Source organism: Urocitellus parryii, chromosome 13 (genome assembly GCF_045843805.1).
Source record: "Urocitellus parryii isolate mUroPar1 chromosome 13, mUroPar1.hap1, whole genome shotgun sequence".
NCBI lineage: Eukaryota > Metazoa > Chordata > Mammalia > Rodentia > Sciuridae > Urocitellus > Urocitellus parryii.
This window is the reverse complement of record NC_135543.1, coordinates 66,380,264-66,402,193: the sequence shown is the minus strand read 5'-3', so window position 1 is coordinate 66,402,193 and position 21,930 is coordinate 66,380,264. Positions and strand designations below refer to the sequence as shown.

At 34.6% G+C, this 21,930-nt stretch overlaps 2 protein-coding genes across 2 annotated transcripts in view; one reads left to right on the top strand and one right to left on the bottom strand.

Annotated features, from left to right (window-relative positions):
- Cenpp (centromere protein P) overlaps nucleotides 1–21,930 on the bottom strand; it is a 219,901-nt gene that overhangs the window by 148,763 nt on the left and 49,208 nt on the right. The window lies entirely within an intron of this gene.
- Nucleotides 5,490–20,336, top strand: Ogn (osteoglycin). Its single transcript, XM_026406943.2, has 7 exons — nucleotides 5,490–5,577; nucleotides 6,534–6,782; nucleotides 8,721–8,808; nucleotides 13,911–14,069; nucleotides 16,658–16,860; nucleotides 18,490–18,585; nucleotides 19,354–20,336. The coding sequence occupies exons 2-7, from the start codon at nucleotides 6,609–6,611 to the stop codon at nucleotides 19,522–19,524; spliced, it is 891 nt and encodes a 296-aa protein (XP_026262728.1). The 5' UTR covers nucleotides 5,490–5,577; nucleotides 6,534–6,608; the 3' UTR covers nucleotides 19,525–20,336.

Genomic DNA, 21,930 nt, shown 5'->3' with positions numbered 1-21,930 from the left:
AATAAACCTTGTCTCTTCTATATACTCTTTCTGTTATAAAGCATTCATATGACTCCAAGGACATCTGGAACTTAAACCTTGGTTTCCTGATTCCAAATTAATTTTTTGTAAATCTTGGAAATAAAGTATAAGAGCAGCTGGAAACAAGATTAAATCCTAAGATCTAAAAATCTGAAATTCCTTTTATGCTCCAATTTCCTCAATATATACAACTATGCCTTGTTATAAGCTAAATATGCTTAGTTATAAGTATCATATTGTGGACATCTTTTATCAATTTACCTGTTTAGGTTGTGAATTCATCATAGAGATTTATGCACTACTAAGAAAAATATAAATTCACAAATAAAGACAAATTTTTACCATAAACTCTTCCTTATGTTGAGTCATAATTCCCCTTCCTTTAAATACTTGGGAAAATACTCATTGTACTCCTGTGAACAAACAACCAGTGTTCAGGCATGAGCAGGAGATTTAAACCATAGGCTTGCCATAATACCTTCAAATGTTGGCTTTAAAAGGTATGAATATGTAAACTCAGTAGTTCTCAACAGGGTCAATTCCACCACCCCTGACATTTCCACAACTGGAGGTGGTACTGGTAAACATCCTGCAGTGCATACAAAGGCCCCGAAACAAAGGATTATCAGGGTGGAGCTCATGAGAGAGTGCTTGCCCAGCATGCCCAAACCCTAGGTTCAATCCCAAGAACCACAAAAAATAAAAACAAAAAACTCCCACAAGAGAATTCTAAGGTCCAAAAGTCAATGGTATGGAGGATGAGAAACTCTATGGTATGTAGATTATAGTCATTCAGATAAAAAGCCAGGCGCAGTGGTGCACCCCTGTAATTCTAGTGACTCAGGGGGCTGAGGCAGGAAGATTTCAAGTTCCAGGCCAGCCTTGGCAACTTAGTGAAAACTTTTCTAAAAGTAAAAAAGGGCTAAGGATGTAGCATAGTCATAGAGCACCTCTAAGTTCTATCCTGAGTATCAAAAACAAAATACAAACACAAAATAACAAAGAATGAGGCCTAAAGAAATTAAAGAATGGGTCCAAGATCAGCTCAGGTAAATGCAGATCAAAACTAGAACTTAAGTGTTCTGATTTCTAAAGTTAGAAGATGAAGGAAATGAAAATGGAGAAAAGACTCTTATGGTTTGTAGCTTTTATTGAAAGTCCATTTGGTAGCTAAAAGGGCTCTGTCAGTAGAACCAAGATAACCTCATTCCCAGAAAACCCTTGTTTCAAAACTCAGTTCCATATTCATTCTCTCTCTCTCTCTCTCTCTCTCTCTCTCTCATAAGCAATTGGGAGGAAGAACCACAGGTTAATGGGACACTATCAAAGAAATAAATCTCCTAGAAGATACAAGGATAATGCAACAGGGTCACCTAAAAGAATCCAACAGATAAAAATCCTTCATTTTGGATACAATGTCTACTCTTGAACAGTAGCAGTTTTCATCTTGTTCCTAGTCTTTTAACTAAAACAAAACATTTCCTTCTTGAACAGAAAACAACCTATTTTAGTTTTAAGCATTTTAATATTGGGAAATGTATATACAATGTTTGGCTTTGGCCAGGTGTCATATTAACTACTTGGGAGGCTGAGGCAGGAGGATTGTAAATTCAAGGACAGCCTAAGCAATTTAGCAATACCCTATTTGGGGGGAAAAATTAGATAAGAAGGGCTGGAGATATAGCTCAGAGGTAGATCACCACTAGGTTCAATCCCCAGTATAGCAATTGAGAGAGAGAGAGAGAGAGAGAGAGAGAGAGAGAGAGAGAGAGAGAGAGAGAGAATGAGAGAGAGAGAGAGAGAGAGAGAGAGCGCGCGCGCGCGCGAGAGAGCAAGCGCCTGAAGAGAGGTCTGGACCTTGCCTTGACTATCTTAGTTTAGATAGGACCAGTCAAATTCAATAGTTTCAGGTTGAGGTAATCAGAAATATCAACCATGAAATTTAGATGGGGGCTTTGCATAATGTAGTATCAGTAGATGTGGAGGTTGAATTCAATCACATGAACAATCAACCAGTCATTAATGAAGCCCCAATAAAAACTCTGGACACCAAGCCTTGGATGATCTTCCCTGGCAATCAATTCTTTGTGTGTACATACTGTCACCATCAATGCTTACAGGGCAACATATCCTGAGAACAATGGAAGCTTCATATTTGGAACCCCTCTAGATTCTGCCCTTTGCATCTCTTCTTTTGGCTGATTTTTCTGCTTATCTTTCCCTACATAAGCCATAATCTTGAGCAGTACAGCCTTCACTTACTTCTTGAAGCACTTCTAGACAATTGATTATGAGGGTGGTTTGGGGAGTCATCTGAACTTGGATTTGCTATCAAAGGTGAGGGTGGTCTTGGAGGGTATGGCCTCAATTTTATCATTTGGCTAACTTTAGGCAGGAACATCAGTTTATTTTCCAATGTAATTCTGGATATTTCCAGACTCTAGCTTGTGTAATCATTGCCCCTTTGGTTTATGTGAACACTCTGAGACTTACTTTTAGTCAACAAAATGTGGCAAAGCTGAGAGTGCACATGTGATCATGTTTATTTGAAGGCCACAAAAGACCATGTTGCCCACCTTGCTAAACATAACCTCCCTCTCCAGTGTAAAGCAGGTGGCGTGTCGCAAGCTGCCCTATAAAGGAAGTCACACTGCAAGGAAGGAGGCCTTCAGCTAACAGCAAAAAACTGAGGCCTATAGTCCCAAATTCTGCAAGGATCTGAATGCTACCAACAACTCTTCCCCATTGGACCCTCAAAATGAGGCTCCAGTTCTGGCTGCATTTCAAATGCAGCTTTCAGATGAGATTCTGAAGCAGGCAATCAAACAAAACCATGTCAAACTCCTGACCCACAGTAGCTATGAAATAGTAAGTGTATGTTATTTAAAGTCATTAATTTGTGATAATTTCTTACACAGTACTAGATAACCATCACAACAATCAGAAACACACCAGGAGAGGGAAATTTATAAAATGCAAATAGGGTCATAATTACTTAATGGCTTAAGAATTTCTCAGTAGTCTCTCACTGATTACAGACCAAAGTCTAAACCTCTTAGGTGTTTTAGTCAGCTTTTTCACTGCTATGACTAAAGGACCTGACCACAACAACAGTAGGGGAGGAAAAGTTTATCTGGGGGTTCCAGTTTCAGAGGTCTTAGTCCATAGCTCCATGCCTTAGGGCTCAAGGTGAGAAAAACATGGCAGAAGAGTGTGGTAGAGGGAAGCAGCTCACATGGTAATCAGAAAGCATGGGACTGTGCAGGGTGGGGGCAGAGAGACAGAAAGAGAGATCTCCACTTTCCAGATACAAACACATACCCCAAACCTATGGCCCAAAGCCCCACCTCCTCTAGCTACACCACCACCCAATTAATCCCATCAGGTGATTAATTCACTGATTGTGTTAAGACTCTCAATCCAATCATTTCTTCTCTAAACCTTCTTTCATTGTCTTACATGTGAGCTTTTGGGGACACCTCACATCCAAACCATAATAGTAGGGTATAAAAGACTCTTTTTAATCTGATTCTGGTTCCTTGTCTAATCAAATCTCTTAAAATAGTCCATTCTGTTTCATCTTTTCTCTTTCTCCCTCACTCTAAGCTCCAGCCAAATTCAACCAAGTACAAGTTTTTAAAAATTATCTATCCATCCCTTCCACAATAAGCTGTGCCTCTTGCCTGGAACACCTCAATGCCATGCAACCGTCCTCTTTTCAAATCTCTATAGAAGTCAGTGTGGGTGCACCTCCTTGACCTCAACCAATAAAGTTTGTGGCCTCTTCCAGTATCAGCCAGCCCTGTGTACACTTCTGTGCAGCAAACCCAACTTGCATTCTAGTTGCTTATTAGCTGCCTTTCTGTTGATTTACACTACAAGAAATCCTTGAGGGGGAAAACTGAATTCTATTTGTCTAAGTTAGTTTGTAGTTCTGGCACAGATCTGGTGCTTAATAAACTTTTATTAAATAAATGAATGCTCATAAAATTATACTTACTGGTCATAACTTTTCAAGGAAAGACATTACAATACACAAAATAATTTTCTGTAATCCAAAGTACCAAATTGTAGCATTAATGAAACCATGACTTCAAGGTTTTCCAAATCTGGACATATATCTATCCAGCTTACATTTCAGCTCCATTAACCTGCCACACAATACCAATCAATATCTACTGTTTTATGATTACATATTTTTAAGACCCTTTACTGTTTCAAAAAATAAATTTAAGGTGGGAGTGGTGACACACATCTATAATCCCATTGGCTTGAGAGGCTGAGACAGGAAGATATTGAGTTTGAAGTCAGCCTCAGCAACAACAGGGTGCTAAGCAACTCAGTGAGACCCTGTCTCTAAATAAAATACAAAATAGGGCTGGGGACGTGACTTGGTGGTTGACAATCCCCATCACCAAAATAAATGAACAAATAAACAAATGTGATAAAAAAGAAAATTCAGAAAAGTTTACTCTACCTTTAAAGCCATAAAATCAATAATTTATCTCAATCAAAATCAGAGCATATCATAATTAAAATTAAAGTAATTCACATTCAAATAAAAACTTGGGTGTTAAAAGTTTTAGTTTATCTAAACTTTGATTTGAAACTTGCTAAAACCAATTTTCACTAGAAAAGAGAACTGGTATTCTTTCAGGTTCCATTTTAACAAAATATTCATATTTGTTAAATTTTTACCTTAGAGAAAAAAGAAATATTACTCTGATTGCCAAAAGCACTAAAGAGTAATACAAATAAAAGTGAGTAGGTTTTAAAAAGTGAATCTTCAAAGTTACTTACATGGTACCTATAATACCACTTTAACTTTTTAAAATCAATTTAATATTAAAATAAGTTTATGCAGTTCCATTCATTCAGCAAACAAAAATATTTTTATTACCAACCCCCAAATTATAGATCAATTTTATTTTTAAACAACTAATTCTCATACATTGGTTTTTATTACATGTAACTAAAATAAAGGAACAAGAACACCAAAAGATCAAATTATAAAATAAAGTAGGCTAAAACTAAATATTTCATTGGATATTTCGGACTATAAAATTAATTAAAAACTTTGGACAAGACCTTTAGTCCATATAAAATTAGAAGCACAGACCACATTTTGGTTTTAGTGTTCTTTTTCATTCAAAAAGCAGGTATTTTAGCTCATGGGAAAGTAGCAAAATGTAAATTGTGATTTTTGTAACTATGTCATTTTATAAACTCATATTCACTAAAAGATTAGTGATTATTACACAAGATAAAAAGAACATGGGTCTGTATTCAGTCGAAGCAGCCAGATAGCAGCGATTTCCAACATCTCCAGCACAGTTCTCTAGTACAACACCCTGCATTTCACCCTAGAGGAGGAATGTTGGCAAAGATCTTTACCACATGGAAACTGCTCTCTTAAAGCTGCTGGGCCCTGAAATTTTATTCAGCAGTTTGAAATCAATCCACCGCTTTCCTCACTCACCCTCCCACTTGGGGCTAATGCACAGGCATGAACACCTACTGAGGAAAACCACAAAAAACTTCAAAACGGCTATAACGGTAGGCTTTTTTCCCCACATATTATTTTAAATATTATTTGCTAAAGTGTGATGTATCTAATAGTCTTAATAAATGTAAAGGACATTTCTAATGTGTTTAAGTTCAGTTACCTTGAACAATTAATTTTTAACAATTATTTTAATCTATCATTACATTACATAACTTAATATTGAGGCAGATAAGAACTGGGTGTTACAAAACTCACAAACCCATTTTATTTTTAATTTTCAATCACTGGATTTTTGAGAAATTGGCATCTATAATGTAGCATCAGCAACTCTGTATGATTCTGAAGTTACTTAAGAAATAATCTGAAATATCTGCCCACCAGATAAAATACACTGGTGAATCTAAAAGAATCCTTTCCAGTATGTTCCTCAAAGTTCCTTGATTAAACTCTGCATTTCCTCTAGTCTACAAGACTATTGTTGCAGTTTTCATAGTTTAAACTGAAAAGACCTCATTATTAATTAAAAATAGTGATAATCTATTAAATATTCTGTAAGTATTAATGACTACATGATATGAAATTAAGATTTAAGTTTTAAATTTTTTCTAGGAACTTGTTTCAAAAAGCAGAATCAAAAGTTCTTATAAAGCAGCAAAGTTGAAATATGATATTTTTAACTCACATGAGACAGATCTTGGGTCTTCATTTAACTATTTCTACTACAGGTATCCTAAAAATATTTCATTGTATATAAGTACCTCTATTGAAGGCACTTATTTATTAAGAAACTTAAATTATCAACCTCTCTTAAATCTTTGATAGACAATAAATAAAACTTTCTAAAACTATTTTTCAGAATGTTTACTGATACATGCAAACTGCTAGTATCTAATTAAAGATCATTAAGGGTTAAATACTTGTTCTCTGGCCCCTACTGCGTACACTCTGCCAAAACATCCTCTAAGCTTTTAAATATTGCTTCGATGGTCTGCATTTTTATTTCCAGGGAAAAGCAGAGTTTTGTCCCACAATCTGCAGGCCACTGGTTTATTAACTTCCAGTCACCTTGATTTCTGCTGAAATGAAGACTGTGCAGTCTACACTGCTCCTGTTACTGTTCATGCCTCTGACAGAGCCAGCACCACCAGCTCAGCAGGATTCAGGCATCACCCATGAGTATGGAACAGATAACTTGGAAGAAACCATATTTAGCCAAGATTATGAGGATAAATACCTGGATGGAAAAAATATTAAGGTATTTTATTTCTATTCTAAATTTACCTTCTAAAATAGTACCCATTTAAATGTACATTTTGTTTTTCTTGAATTTATCTGATAAAGGGGAAATGAAAAGCATTTTAAATGGTTAAAAGTAATTCATAATAATTGTCCCCTGAGATTATACTTTTAGAACATGCATGACTTCCAAATTAATAAATAGTACTTATGGTAACCAAATAGTTGCTATAGTAAACAAAAAATAAAATTTAAGGGAAACTAAACTTTAAAGATGATCTCCGACCAGTTGCAATTTATATATTATGTTATGCAATGCCCTATATTTGCATATTTTACTGCCTAAAAAATAAATTAATGAGAATAAAGATGAATTCTTAGCTTAGTTTATTATTTGGGGAAAAATGGTTCAAGGAAATGACCAGAAGAGCACTGGTTATGTCAACTACACAAAGTACCAAAAATTGAAAAACAAATTCATAGGGGCTTTCTTTTAAATCAGTTTTAGCAGTTTAGACTCTATATCAGTTTGCAAGGATCTGTAACTGTTATTGAGTTAACATTCTACAAGGAGAGTTTCTATAACACATCATTCACATCTCACCTTCAAGCAATGTAATTATTTGTGGTTTTCTTGGCACACAGAAATGAATATTGGTTAAGGAAAAAGTTACATAGCACATAACTATCTGTTGCCCACTGTATGCGTCATACACACATACACACATACAATGGAAAACCAGAAATGTAGCCAAAAATATAATAAAATTGGTTGCTGGATAAGTTCTTCTCTGCTATAAACCAGAGGGTGAAGATTTTAAGACTGACTAGTTAAATTACTTTTCTTTTTGCACAGAATAAGCAAATGTTAATACCATTATTTCTTTCTTCTAATGCAGTTAGTTGATATACTGGTATTATTTTTGACCATGATTATGACAGAAAATATTGGTATTTCCAGTCATAGTTATAAATTTAAAAAGAAGAGGCACCCCATCATAATATAAGCTAAATATAAGCTATTGGCTCACTTGGATAATTTGAATCCATCAATCAATTATAAGAACATTTTCAAATTCCCTGATTCTTAAAAAGTTTAGAGATAACTTTCTCTCTGCTTCTTCTCGTTTCAGGGTTTTAGCAGTTTTTCAGCCTAAACATGTAGACTAAATTTTGTGGAACGGAAGAGAATTCAATGGGACAGGGGGTAGGGGAGGCAGCCAGCACAGATGAAAAAATGAAGACCAAGGAAGGCAAGGCCAGGAGTGATGACCGAGAGAAACGAGTGGAAAGAATAGGACACCACATAATATGCTACACTTCAATGGCTGAAAACATACTCTCTGAGAATAGAGGGGAAGGTCAATGTTAGGGACTCCAGTTCCCCAGAGTTGACAGCTTAGGCCAGTGGTTTGAGTACCACAGAAGGCCAGAATAAAGGGGCTCTGAAGGTCAGGGCTTCAAGAGACATGTACGTAATTAAAGGTTCAACCCTAAAAGAGACAGATGAAGCTTACACAATACTTCACTCATGTGGCTTCAGGGAGCTCTGGAGTACCTCTTGCTCAAAATGATAGAATCTGATAAGAGGAACTAAGACAAGAATCACATGAAATAGTTTCACCTCAAAAAAACTGTCATTCCCATTTGGAGAATTCTCTCCTAGTTTCCACTAGGAATTTCAATGTATTCAACATTTACTAAGTACTGAGTTCAGCCATTGCAAATACAAAAATAAAAAAATAATCTGGTTCTTTTACTCCAGCAGCTCACAGTCTAGGGTAAAAACACATTTATATTATAATGTAATAAATTATGAAATGAAATTATGTAAAAAATGCTAACAGAACACAAAAGAAATTGTGATTATGAGAAGATAAACACTCTGTGACACCTGGGTTGACAGTCAAATTTAGACCTCATCACACCTGATAACAAACTATTATTTCTCCAATAGGAAAATATGATAATACCCGATGAGAAAAGTCTTCAGGTACAAAAAGACGAAGCTGTAACATTATTACCCCCCAAGAAAGAAAATGATGGTAAGTACAAATACTCTATAATCTAATTTTTTTCTAAAAGAACCTTTAAAAATAACTGCAGGAACTTTATCTTATAGTAATAAAAAATTACCTCAAGATAACAGTAAATGTAAACTGAAATTTTAGCTCCAGTGGTAAAGACAAGCAAATATATTGGGAGTGCAATCATTTGTCACCGCACACTATGAATGAGAATATGGAACAGGAGCATTCAAGAACAACCAAAGCTTAGTCCAAGCTTACCATCTACAGAATGTATGTTTATACCCAAATGAAATCAATTCCAGAAATACTTAAAGATTGATCATTTCCTGAATACAATGCACAGCCTCAGGGTAAGGTAAATAAAATGTAATTCTTGCCTTCAAGAAACTCACCGAAGAGAAATGGCTCTTTTTATAATTAATTAAAATATCCATTTCCATTAAACTAATAGAGAACTTATAGTAAAATAAGTTCCATTTAATAGTTCCTATGTATTCCATTTATCCCTGCTCTAAAATAGAACATTATTTCATACAGAAATCATGAAAAAAACACATTAATTTCTATAATGCTACAATAAATTTAAAATGAACCAAGCAGAAAATACATCTTAAAGTACCTTAGGAAAAGCAGACTTAGACAAATGGTCATTCCTTGTTCTTAGATAGGATGACTCAATATCACAAAAATGGTAGTTCTAAGTTCACTAAAATTACTAAAAACTTATAAAAGCTGGAAAAACAGATTCTAAAGTTCATATGGAAAAACATGCACAAATACAGGGGGAAGCACTGAACAATGTCTGGTATATGCAGAATGAGACCTACCACACATTAAAACATATTATACTTTAAAAATTGTGAATCCTAGTGCATGAATAGATAGAAATGTAACACACAATACCAACTTAAATCACTGACACAAAAATGGTACTTTTAAAAAACTGGGGCTGGGGCTGGGGTTGTGGCTCAGTGGTAGAGCACTCGCCTAGCAGGTGCGAGGTCCTGGGTTCGATTCTCAGCACCTCATGAAAAATAAATAAAATAAAGGTATTATGTCCAACTACAACTAAAAAATAAATATTAAAAAAACTGGGGCTGGTAAAACTACACATCCATTTGAAAAGGGATATAATTAGATTCATACTTTAGACAAAAACAAAAAACAAAAACCATACTCCAAGTAGATTAGGGATCCAAATGTTTATGATGAAAATACATGCACTAGAAGGCACCCTGTGTGGCGAACACCTCAAAGTCCAGATATATTAACATAAAAGATCATTACATTTGATTCCATTAAACTTTTGCAAGCTGGGAATGATGAGATTCCAACAGCAATGGGCACACCCAGAACCGAGATCTTGGTTTCTAATACCATTCTGCACTAAAAAGAACCAGTACTTTTTGAAGAGAGAACTCACTTTAGGATTGAGGTAGGGAAAATGCAAGATTTGTCTGGGACATCTTTCTAGGCCAAAAAATAAAGACGTGCTCAAAGAATAATAGATGTGTATAATATTTTTTAAAAATTCATCAAAATGTATGAAATACACAAGTAAATATGTAGACAATATATATAAGTCCTATACACTGAAAGTCAGACAATACTGTTGAGAGAAATTAAAGAAGATTTAAATATATGGAGAAATATATTGTGTTCAAAGTCTGGAACACTTAATAACGTCAAGATATCAATTTTCCCCAAACATAAATGCAACTCAACACAACCCCAATCAAAATTCTAACAGGCATTTTCAAGATTTTATTTTTAAATTAAAAGCTGTGTCTAAATTTGTATGGAAAAAGGCAGTTGTAGTAGCATATGCCTTTAATCCCAGCAACTTAGGCAGTTAAGACAGGAGGATAACAAGTTTGAAGCCAGCCTTGGCAACTTAGCAAGATCCTGTCTCAAAATAAAAATAAAAAGGGTTGGGGATGTAGCTCAGTATATGAGTGCCTCTGGGTTCCATACCTAGTACAAAAAATAAAAAAAAAATAAAATTTATATGGATATAGAAAGCACCTATAATACTCAAAACAATGTTGAAGAAGAATAAAGTTGGAGAATTTATACGACATCATAGCAAGACTTATAAAAGTACAAGAATCAAGATATTGTGGTATTGGTGTAAAAATAAAATTTTAAAAACATCAATGGAACAAAATAAAAATCCAAGGGTTTATACAATATGGTGAACCAGTTTTTGAAAATGTGCCAACACAAATCAGTGGGGGAAAGGTTAATCTTTCCCCAAAATCATGTTGAAATACCAACAGCCATAACAGAGAAAAAAAAGATATTAACCTTTTTTATTACCATATTTACCATAAAAGTTAACTCAAAATGGACCAGTGCCTAAATGTAAAGAGCTTAAACTATACAACTTGAGGCGGGGGGTGGGGGTGGGGGTGGGGATTAAAACCTTAGTGGTTGTTGTAGTTTGAATCTAAAAATGTGCCCCCAAAATTCATGTGTTAAAGATAGCTTCCCAAGCTGATGGCACTATTAGGAGGGATGAAAACTTTAGGCAGTGGGGCCTAATGGGAGGGATTTAGGGGTGTGCCCCTTTGAGGGTATATTGGGACCCTGGGCCCATCCTCTTTCTCTCTCTGCTTCCTGGAGACTATGAGGTGAACAGCTCTGCTCCACCACATTCTCCCTGCCATGATGTTCTGCCTTGTCATAGACCCAAAAGGAATTGTGCCAACAAACGACCATGGACTGAAACCTCTGAAACTGTGAGCCAAAAATAAATCTTTCTTCAAGTTGATTCTCTCAAGTGTTTTGCCACCGTGACAGAAAGCTAACACAGGGACTACCAAATAGTTCATAAAAACAAAAGCAACAACAAAAAACATGTATATAAAGGAATCATTCATTAAAATTTAAAATATTTGTATTTCAAAAGACATTGACAAAAAATAAAAAGACAAGTTACAACTGGGGTAAACATTTATAAAACATAAATCTGACAAATGACTTATATCTAGAATACATAATCCTAAAAGTCAATAATTGTACAAAAATCCAGTAAAAAAATAGGCAAAACATATGAATAAACACTTTACCAAGGAAAATTTGTGGATGTCAAAAAAGTACATTAAAAAAATGTTCAATATTACTGTGATTAGGGAAATGCAAATTACATAATGACATACCACAATACATTCTACTTAAAGGCTAAAATTAAAAAGACTGACTATATCAAATGTTGATAAGGATATACAGCAACTAGAGTTCTCATACATTGTGGTGGAAATGTTAAAAATGGCATAGTCCCTTAGAAAATAGTTGGAGACTTTCTTCAAAAGATAAAACTTACACTCATAATACAATCCAGTAATTCCATTTCTGGGTATGTACTTGAGAAATGAAAGCATTAAGTCTACAAAAATCTGTGTATAAGTGTTCACAGAAGCTTTCTTAGAAATGGCCAAAACCTGACCCAAATGTCTATAAGAGCTGATGTATTAATTGTATACACTTAGACAATGAAATAATAAGTAATAAAGAGGAATGAATCACTGATACACTCAACAATGGTTGAATCTCAAAATAACTATGTGGAGTGAAAGAAGCCAGACAAAAGAATATATAGTGAATTATTCTTTTCTTATAAAATTCTCCTAAATTCAAAGTAATGAAAGCAGATCAGTGGTTGCTTGGCAACAAGAGTGGGAGAAAGGTATTATTAAGGGGCATGAAAAAATTTGTGGGTGGGGATGGTTATATCAATTGTCTCAATATACAGTGAAAGTCTTGTGGGTACATACATATGTCAAATACAAATTGTACAATTTAAATATATGAATTTACTCAATTAGCCATAAAAAATTGTGGGAGAAAAAGCTTTAAAAAAAAAGTTGGCTAATCCATGACAATTTGATTATTAAAACAAACATGATGGTAATTGATTATGACTCATGAATAGAAAATCCATGAATTCATATTGATATAAAAATAAATAGGAAAAGAATGGTCCACTTTACAGCAGAACACCAAATAACAAAAACATAAGGAATGATGGAATTAGATACTCGCTACTTGGCAACTATCCTAATAAGGAATGAGTCGGACCTGGAACAGTGGCACATGTCTATAATCCCAGTGGCTCAGGAGGCTGAGACAAGGGGATCCTGAGTTCAAAGCCAGCCTCAGCAATGGTGAGGCATAAGCAACTCGGTAAGACCCTGTCACTAAATAAAATACAAAATAGGTATGGGGATGTGGATCAGTGGTTGAGTGCCCCTGAGTTCAATCCCTGGTTCAAAAAAAAAAAAAAATCATTCAGTTAAGAATTATTGATGCATCCTAAAACAGTGGATAAAAGTTTGACAACACATCAATTTTTTTTTGTTTTTGTCTCAAAGTACTTCTCCAAAAGATATTATTAATTACAAGGTGAAAAATAGTAACCTTACAGAGTGAGAAACATGGCAGACCCATTTTAGCCATATGACCAAAAACATTATCAGGAATGAGACAGATACCAAGTGTCTCCTGATACGCAACACTGAGGACACAACACCATTTTCAAGATATTCCAGCCAAAAAATGAAACTCTCAGACAAACCCTAATACAAAGAAATTCTGCAAAATAAATGTCAGGGGACAGCAGGGGATGGAGGGTTTTCACTTTTCAAAAATGATACAAAAAACAAAGACTAAGGAACTATTCCAGGTTAAAAGAAAAAGGTGGGATAAATAAATGCAATCAATGAGTTGGGGCACAAATAACTTCCCAAGTTACCCTGAGGCAACTCAAGTAGAATTCAGACCTGGGATCTGAACAGTGCCTGTGATGACTTCTAATTTTCAAATTAATATTTTGCTCATTCAACTAGTGATTTCTAAAGACTTTAATCACTGTCACCAATCTGAAATAAATTTATAGATTTAAATTTTTTTTAGACCTTAAAAATTCTAATTATCAAGCACAATGTAGGTCACTGGCTACCATTACTAAATAAATATGCTTACTACTATCATCTATGATTCTGTCAAATACCTTTTCAAATTAGTAATAACATTTTTAATACCAACAATTTTAGCACTAGAGGCTAAATATTTTCAAACTGCTTTTTATACTTTCATGACTTTGTTTCCCAATTTAGAAATGCCCACGTGCCTCTTATGTGTTTGTTTAAGTGGCTCTGTGTACTGTGAAGAAGTTGACATCGATGCTGTACCACCCTTGCCAAAGGAATCAGCCTATCTTTATGCACGATTCAATAAAATTAAAAAGCTGACTGCTAAAGATTTCGCAGACATGCGTAAGTTAAGTTTAAATACGATAGTAGTACTAACTCCTATAAAGAAGTTTGTACATACTTATAGCCTGCCACATATGGAGTTGTCACAAAAATGACTGGTTTGTTGGTACGTATTCTTTCCACTCTGACTTTCTCTGTCATCTTTCTTTACTGGTGATTGATGTCTGTGTCGACAGCCTAACAAACGAACAGCAGTAATTTTTCAACCCTCATAACTCAAGATCCACTTTGCAGACTGAGAGTATAACTCAGTGGCAGAGAGCTGGCCTAGCATGCATCAAGCCCTGGGTTCAATCTCCAGAACTTCTAAAAAGAAAAAGGAAGGAAGGATGGATCCATTGCTTCAGATAGTGAGCACCACCAATATAACTACAATACTTCTCTAACCATGTTTTATATTCCACCTTTTCTGTGAAAGCACAGGAACTGCTTTTCTTCATTTTAACTCATGTTTTATAAACCTGGCTATATATTAAAAATATCTGGGCAAGTATTTTTAAAATACTAATACAAAGCTGTATTTCCTAGAGGTTCTAATCCAGGATGTGGCAGAGGCCAGGCATCATCATTAAAAAGAACCAAACTTCTTTGTTGCAAATAGTGGCATTTAACTTTCCCAGGTCATTAATGATGTTAAACTCCTGGATTCCTATTAAACCTTAACCCAACAAGGGTGATATCATTCGTATAGCAGAAGGCTCTACCTCTTCAGTGTAAAACCTCAGTTCTGGATCATTGATTTCTTGTCAGTTTCTTAGACTCTGTAGCTCAGTGGTAGAGTGCTTGCCTAGCACATGCAAGACCCTGGGTTCGATCCTCAGTACCACATAAAAATAAATAAATAAAAGGTATTGTGTCCATCTACAATTAAAAATATATATACTAAAAAAAAAATCACACACACACAGGAATGTGCACTGACCTCATTATACATTTACTGTATTAACTATAACTGCATTCATGCTGCCAATAGTATCTCCCAACTGTGGAATGAAGTACATTTCATCCTCATGATTTGGGATCCCTTATTTGCAAATTAACCTACTTGCTAAAGTCTTTTTGTAACCTCCAAGTCAATACACATGATACTTTCGTGATCATTAGCAGATACGAATGGAGCAGCAAAAAAAAAAAAAAAAATGAGTTATTTAAAATGAGCATCCCCAGCTGAGGCTGAACAAAGCAAAACTCTCTTCTGATTTCAGCTCTTATACTGTAAATAAATGCTTATTCAGTCTATTTAGTGACATGTTTTCTGTAGTTTTATCCTTTTTATTGATAATTTTACTGTTGAAAAGAGCCCAAGACTAGTACTGCAGTGCTCCATAGCATTTCTAAGTGCAGGAAGGCTGTGATATGCTTTACAGAGAAAATACATGTGCCCAATAAACTACATTCAGGCATAAGGTAATAGTGCAATGTTAATGAGCCAACATTGTACATTAAAAAAATTATCTTTAAATAAAAACACATAACAGCAGCAACTGGTTGACAAAAATAATTGACAAAAGGCTCATGGGAACCTAACCTTGTAATTCCCCTAGGAGCAATGGTTCAGTTTTCATTAATTTAATATTTGTAACAACATTATAGAGATGACTATTGTGGCCTGGCACAGTGGTACATACTTGTAATTCCAGCTACTTGGAAAGTCAAGGTAGGAGGAACACAAGTCTAAAAGCCAGCTTCAGCTAGTTGGCAAGACCTTGTCTCAAAATTTGAAAATTTAAAAAAGAGCTGGGAATGTGCACACGAGGCGTGGTTGTGCACATCTGTAATCCCAGAAGCTTGGGAGGCTGAAACAGGAGGATTGTGAGTTCAAAAGCAGTCTTAGCAACTTAGTGAGGCCTTAAGCAACTCGTTAGACCCTGTCTCTAAATAAAACATAAGGGCTGGGGATGTGGCTCAGTGGTAGAAGACCCCTGGGTTCCATTCCTAGTACCAAAGGGGGAGGAGAAAAACTACTGTGAATGAGTACCAACTGTATTTCTCAATCATCTTGGAAAAAGTGATATGCACATACATATGCACACTGAATTTCTCAATCTCTCAATCTGCATGACTGTTGCAAATCAGGGAACACTTAAGTAATAAGGCTTAGAAAGATTAAGGTAACATACCCACAATTACAATGCAATGTGCTGGCCAAAATTTTTTTTCAAAAGCACTAATTACATGATTCCAGTCAATCTAATGTTATGCTTACTTCCCATGATTTGCAATAAGAATTTATTTCAATCTGCCTATGCATCCTGAGAAATTCAAATAGAGAACTATGGAAAGACTACTTAAAATCTCTTCCAAACCTGAGATTCTTGGACTTCAGTTAGACAAAGCATTATCGTTAGACACAAAGAGACATTCGGTGTTCAACAAAATTCTACCGATGCAGCTTGACATGTATCACATAGTAGAGATTGACTAGCATGTGCAAGACCTGAAGTTCAATTCTTAGCACCATCCACACAAATGATAACCACAGTAAACTTTCCTGAGTAGACACTCTAGTAGGCACTAAAGAAAAGATGTGATCCGTTAAACAAATGCTTTCTTCAGGCAACAACAAGATTTTTTTTTTCCCCCTCAAGCTAACTTAAGAAGACTTGATTTTACTGGAAACTTGATAGAAGACATAGAAGATGGTACTTTTTCAAAACTTTCTCTGTTAGAAGAGCTTTCGCTTGCTGAAAATCAACTACTGAAACTTCCAGTTCTTCCTCCAAAGCTTACTTTATTTAATGCAAAATACAACAAAATCAAGAGCAGAGGGATCAAAGCAAATACATTCAAAGTAAGTATTTCATCATATGGCTGAACACAGTATCAGCGATAATATATCAAAAGAGAGAAACTTTGGTCAGTAATTCTGTTTTGATTACTTATTTTTTCTTTCTTCTTCTTCTTCTTCTTTTTTTGAAATGCTCTAGCTATCTTGCCTGCCTTGAACTCCTGGGTTCAAATGATCCTCCTACCTCAGACTCCAGAGTTGCTGAGATGACAGGGGTGTGACACCTCATGGGATTTTGTTTGGATGACCATTTAAAACTATTTTAATGAAATAAATGAAGATATTTCTTTCATAACAAAGAGCCTTTATACATTATACAATATATAATGTGTCCATAAATATATAGTCTCTTGAAAATGTTAAAATATTTCACTTCTCTTCCCTTTTTTGTTTATATTTAAGATCTCCTTTCTCAATTTTAAGAGAGATTTTAAAGTTAGATCAGAGTTCCTGATATGTTTCTGATAAGGAACTCAGAAGTTAAGAGGCTTTTAGCAGACTTTTTAAAAGCATACTCACTTTTTAAAACTTGTAATTTCAAGATATAAATTTAAGTAGGGCATCTTTGAATAATTGGCATACTAAAGACTTACCAAGATAATCAACATTTCATTAAAAAACAAAAAAATGTTGAGCTGGGCACAGTATCACATGCCTATAGTCAATATTATTTGGAATGCTGCAGCAGGAGAATCATTTGAGCCCAGGAGTTTAAGGCCAGCCTAGGCAAGACAGTGAGACTCCTTATGGGGGCAGGGGGTGAGGAATGTTTCAAGTACTTGTGGTTTTACACATATAGAGAGGATTCATGACAGCTTGAATGAAAATGATAAATTTGGCCTTTTTGTAGCTTTGCTAAATGCCCTAGGATTATAACAGACACTAGTAAAATAAGGTTACTATAATTCACATAAATGAGACCCACTGGGAAGATAGGTGCTTGTTACCCATATGTTGGAAAAGCAGGATGCTTTTACAAAGGAATTTAATAGTACAGAAAAGAATTAGCAAGATCTGATACAGAATGCATATCAAAGTTAAGGTAAAAGAGCAATATCTAGGAAAACTATAGTATATAATTATACACTTTAATGAGTTAGTGTTCATGAAGAGTAACCCAACATGAATTCCTTATGGAAAAAGCCATAGCAAGTTAAGTGTTTCATAAATTGCTTCAGGAAACATGTTGTTCAACATACATCTGTTAGGTGTGACTGCTTCACTACAAGTTGGTGGAGTTGAAATGGGAAGCTTCAGAAGATCAAGAGAGGTTAGGACAGCAACAGGATCCAAAAAGCAATTTCCCACAGTAAGTGAACTCATTAAGCTGTTTCCAGGACAAATTCAAAGGGCCCAGAAAGATCATGGCATCAAAGCTTGGTATTCAGAGATGAGATGAATGGACAGAAACTTGAGGTAAGAAGCAGAGCTTTGCTGGTCATCATAAAGGCCATAAAGGACCAAAATACACTAGTTGTGAAGCCAAACAGTGATGACCAAAACAAGAAACTATCATACCAAGCATATGTACTATTGATATTGTTCATACCAATATTCTTTTATAGAAATTGCTTGAATCCAGTGAAGGAATACACAAACCTCAATAACACTCCAACTAAATTTTCCTTTCAGAAATTGAATAATCTCTCCTTCCTCTACCTGGACCATAATTCCCTGGAATCTGTGCCTCCTAACTTACCAGAAAGTCTACGTATAATTCATCTTCAGGTATAATTGCTCTTTTCACAATCTCTGGCTTTGAGTACCTATGGGTCATTCTTAAAATTCACTGGGAGAGTCACTTGTAAATTACGGTTAGATGACTACGGCAGTGCAATAGCTCAATGTTCATCAAAAGTATTAATATTTAGTCAAATGAACCCTCCTGCCCAGAAGCTGAGATTAGAACCAGACCAGCCACTGGTTACACTCACTACAGGTGTAAAGTATGCTCTTAAGTGAAATTTGTGTCCAATGTACACTTGGCATCTCTTAGCTAATCTTAACTCATGGACTTACAGTGAGGGGGCACTGGGACCTCTAATTCATGTCTCTTTCTCCAAACAGGTAAACATTTCTAAGTACAACATCAAGTAGGGAATGCAAAAGTGAAGGAGGAATGAAAACAAAAAACTGAAATTGTTTTTTCAGAATCCTAAGAATTCCAACTTGCATTACTTCCTTAGAGAATACCTAAGGACACAGTACATTTTTGGAAGTGACACTCTAGAATAGGATACTTTCTCCATTTAATATAAGCCTATTTACATTCAGAACTTTGTGTTACACAAAAATTACTCTTAATAATTGATAGACTATTCTTCCAAAATATCATTGTATACTTAAAAACGGGTGCTCAGACTGCATAGTTTTATTATCATGCAGTATATGATATTTAATACTTTTTTGAAAAAATATTCCATGGGATCCTACTACATAGCAACAGATGGTTGATTCCAGATTTATGATCAATTTTTATTTCCTTTTGTTTTTCAGTTTAACAACATAACTTCAATTACAGATGATACATTCTGCAAGGCTAATGACACTCGTTACATTCGAGATCGGATCGAAGAGATTCGCCTGGAGGGCAACCCAATCATCCTGGGAAAGCATCCAAACAGTTTTATTTGCTTAAAAAGACTACCTATAGGGTCATACTTTTAATCACTATCAATACAGCTTGTAAGCTAAAGTACTCATACATATAATCTGTCTAAACATTATCTAAAGGATCATAAATACTGGTTTAATATTAACTTTTTATCCCACTGAGATGGAATTTTATGTTTTAAACAAAGATGTTGAACAATCTTACATAACTGAATCTCTAAGTTCAAAGTAATGTAATGTGAAAATATTTAAACAGCACTAGAAAACCCCTCTTGTTTACACTAGACTACCATTTAAAAGGCATGTTTTTATATAAATACCATTTGGATGTTATTACTCCCCTTACTAATAAAGGAAGAGAAGAAGTCCAAGAAACTTTCAACTGTCTTTCCTGTCCTTTACTGTATCTCAAAAACATTTAAGGCAGATTTTCCAAAAACTTCAAAAAGCTAAATGTTCCCAGTGATCTCCAATGTTTTTTCTTTTATGATTCATCATTATTTATTATGAAGTAGGAACTTTGATTTCTTCCCATCAAGGCAGCTATTTTAGTCATATTTTCACTTAGTCTAAGAAAAAGGAGATAGTCTCATGCTTCAGCAAAATTTTCCAAAAGTAGAATTTTATTCTTTGATAAAGACCTAATATAGAAAGGTTCACAGTGTTCTGCTTTGTGGTTATACAATTAAAATCTTAAATAGTAAACATTTTTCTTTTATATAAATATTAACATTCTAAGCCTACCATAAAACATTTAAAAAGTCAAACAAGTTAAAACCACTAAGCTTCTAAGAAAAATCAAGTCTATCCCATTTCTCAGAGAATAAGATTCCTCCACTGTACAGATTTTCAAATATGAAATAATAGCAAAATATTTTCTTTTTACATTATAGGAATGAGGGTCTCATAAATAAATTTGTTCAAAGATGAGAAATGAAAACAAAGTGTCTTCTGTGGGGTCACTGAACACCATGTGCCACCTGCCCATACATACACACATTCACCCAAACAAACTGAAAATTCGTAGCAAAGCTTCTCAGCAACATTCTCATGTTTTAGAAACATGAGTCTGATCTGTATACGTAAAAGTACCAATGACATTTCCATTATAAAGTATACACTGGAATTGGAAATGTCTTTATATTATACTATTCCTGGAACACTTACTTATTTCCATTAAAAATTTTTTTTAATATATTTTCTTTTCTTTAAAATATATTTTTTTAGTTGTAGTTGGACACAATAGATTTTATTTATTTATTTTTATGTGGTGCTGAGGATCGAACCCAGCACCTCACAAGTGCTAGGCGAGTGCTCTACCACTGAGCCACAACCCCAACCCCTACTTATTCCCATTTTTAACCATTTACTTGTTTTTTCCCCTACCTAGAATGACCCTTCCCACATTTGTCTAGGTAGATGCCAAAATAAAACTTTTTCATTTAAGCATCAGTGATGTCTTAAGGCCACGATTGCTAATCTAATAATGCTTATTAACTTATTCATTGATTGTGGTAATTGATGAGCATAGGTATTTTGTGTGTTTACCCCATTTCTCTATGACTGAATGCTCACTGAAAAGCCTGGACACCACTTTATCTTCTAAGAAGCCTAGCACAATATCAAGCACATTGGAATTAAACATACAATAAATATTGTAAAATCCACCCAAACAGAAGGGTTCTATTTTATTTGGAAAATAGCCATCTTTAAACTATCATAATCATGAATAAATCAATGAAAATAAACTATACCTGTATCCAGGAATACACACCTAATAAACAAAGGCTTGGTGAAAAGGCTGAATCTAGGGAGGTGTTAAGTTTCTCGTTTTCAGAAGAATGATATTTTTTCTATATTCTTTTCATAATAAAACATACTGAGAAAAGCACCATGAAATAAATCACACATTAAAGAAAATTAAGTCTGTAGTTAATCTGAATTAATGAATTTTCTTAAAGAAATAATTTTGGGACTTCTAGGTAAGAAGATATAACATTGTATCTTCATCTACACATCCTTAAAATAAAAAATACAAATTGTACCACCGAGAAGGTAAAAGCAGAAATAATAAAGTAAAAATGAGATTCCATTATATTATGTAGATGTTTCATTCTTGATAATAAGAAAAGAGGCTTAAAATTAAAAATGATTTACTCCTTACAACTACAATCTCCAGATTAAAAGCAATTCTTATGAAGGCCACAATTTTTTTTTCAGAAATAGAAAAATTCACTCTAAAATTCATATGGGAGCTCAACAGACTGCAAGTAAACAAAAGAATATTGAAAAGAAAAAAGGGAATTCTCACACTTCCTTAATTTCAAAACTTACTATAAGCTACAGTCATCAAAATAATGTGATACTGTCATAAATACAGATATATAACCAATAAAATAGACTAATGAGTCCAGAAATAAATACTTGACATATGGTCAAATGATTTTCAAAAGGGGTAGC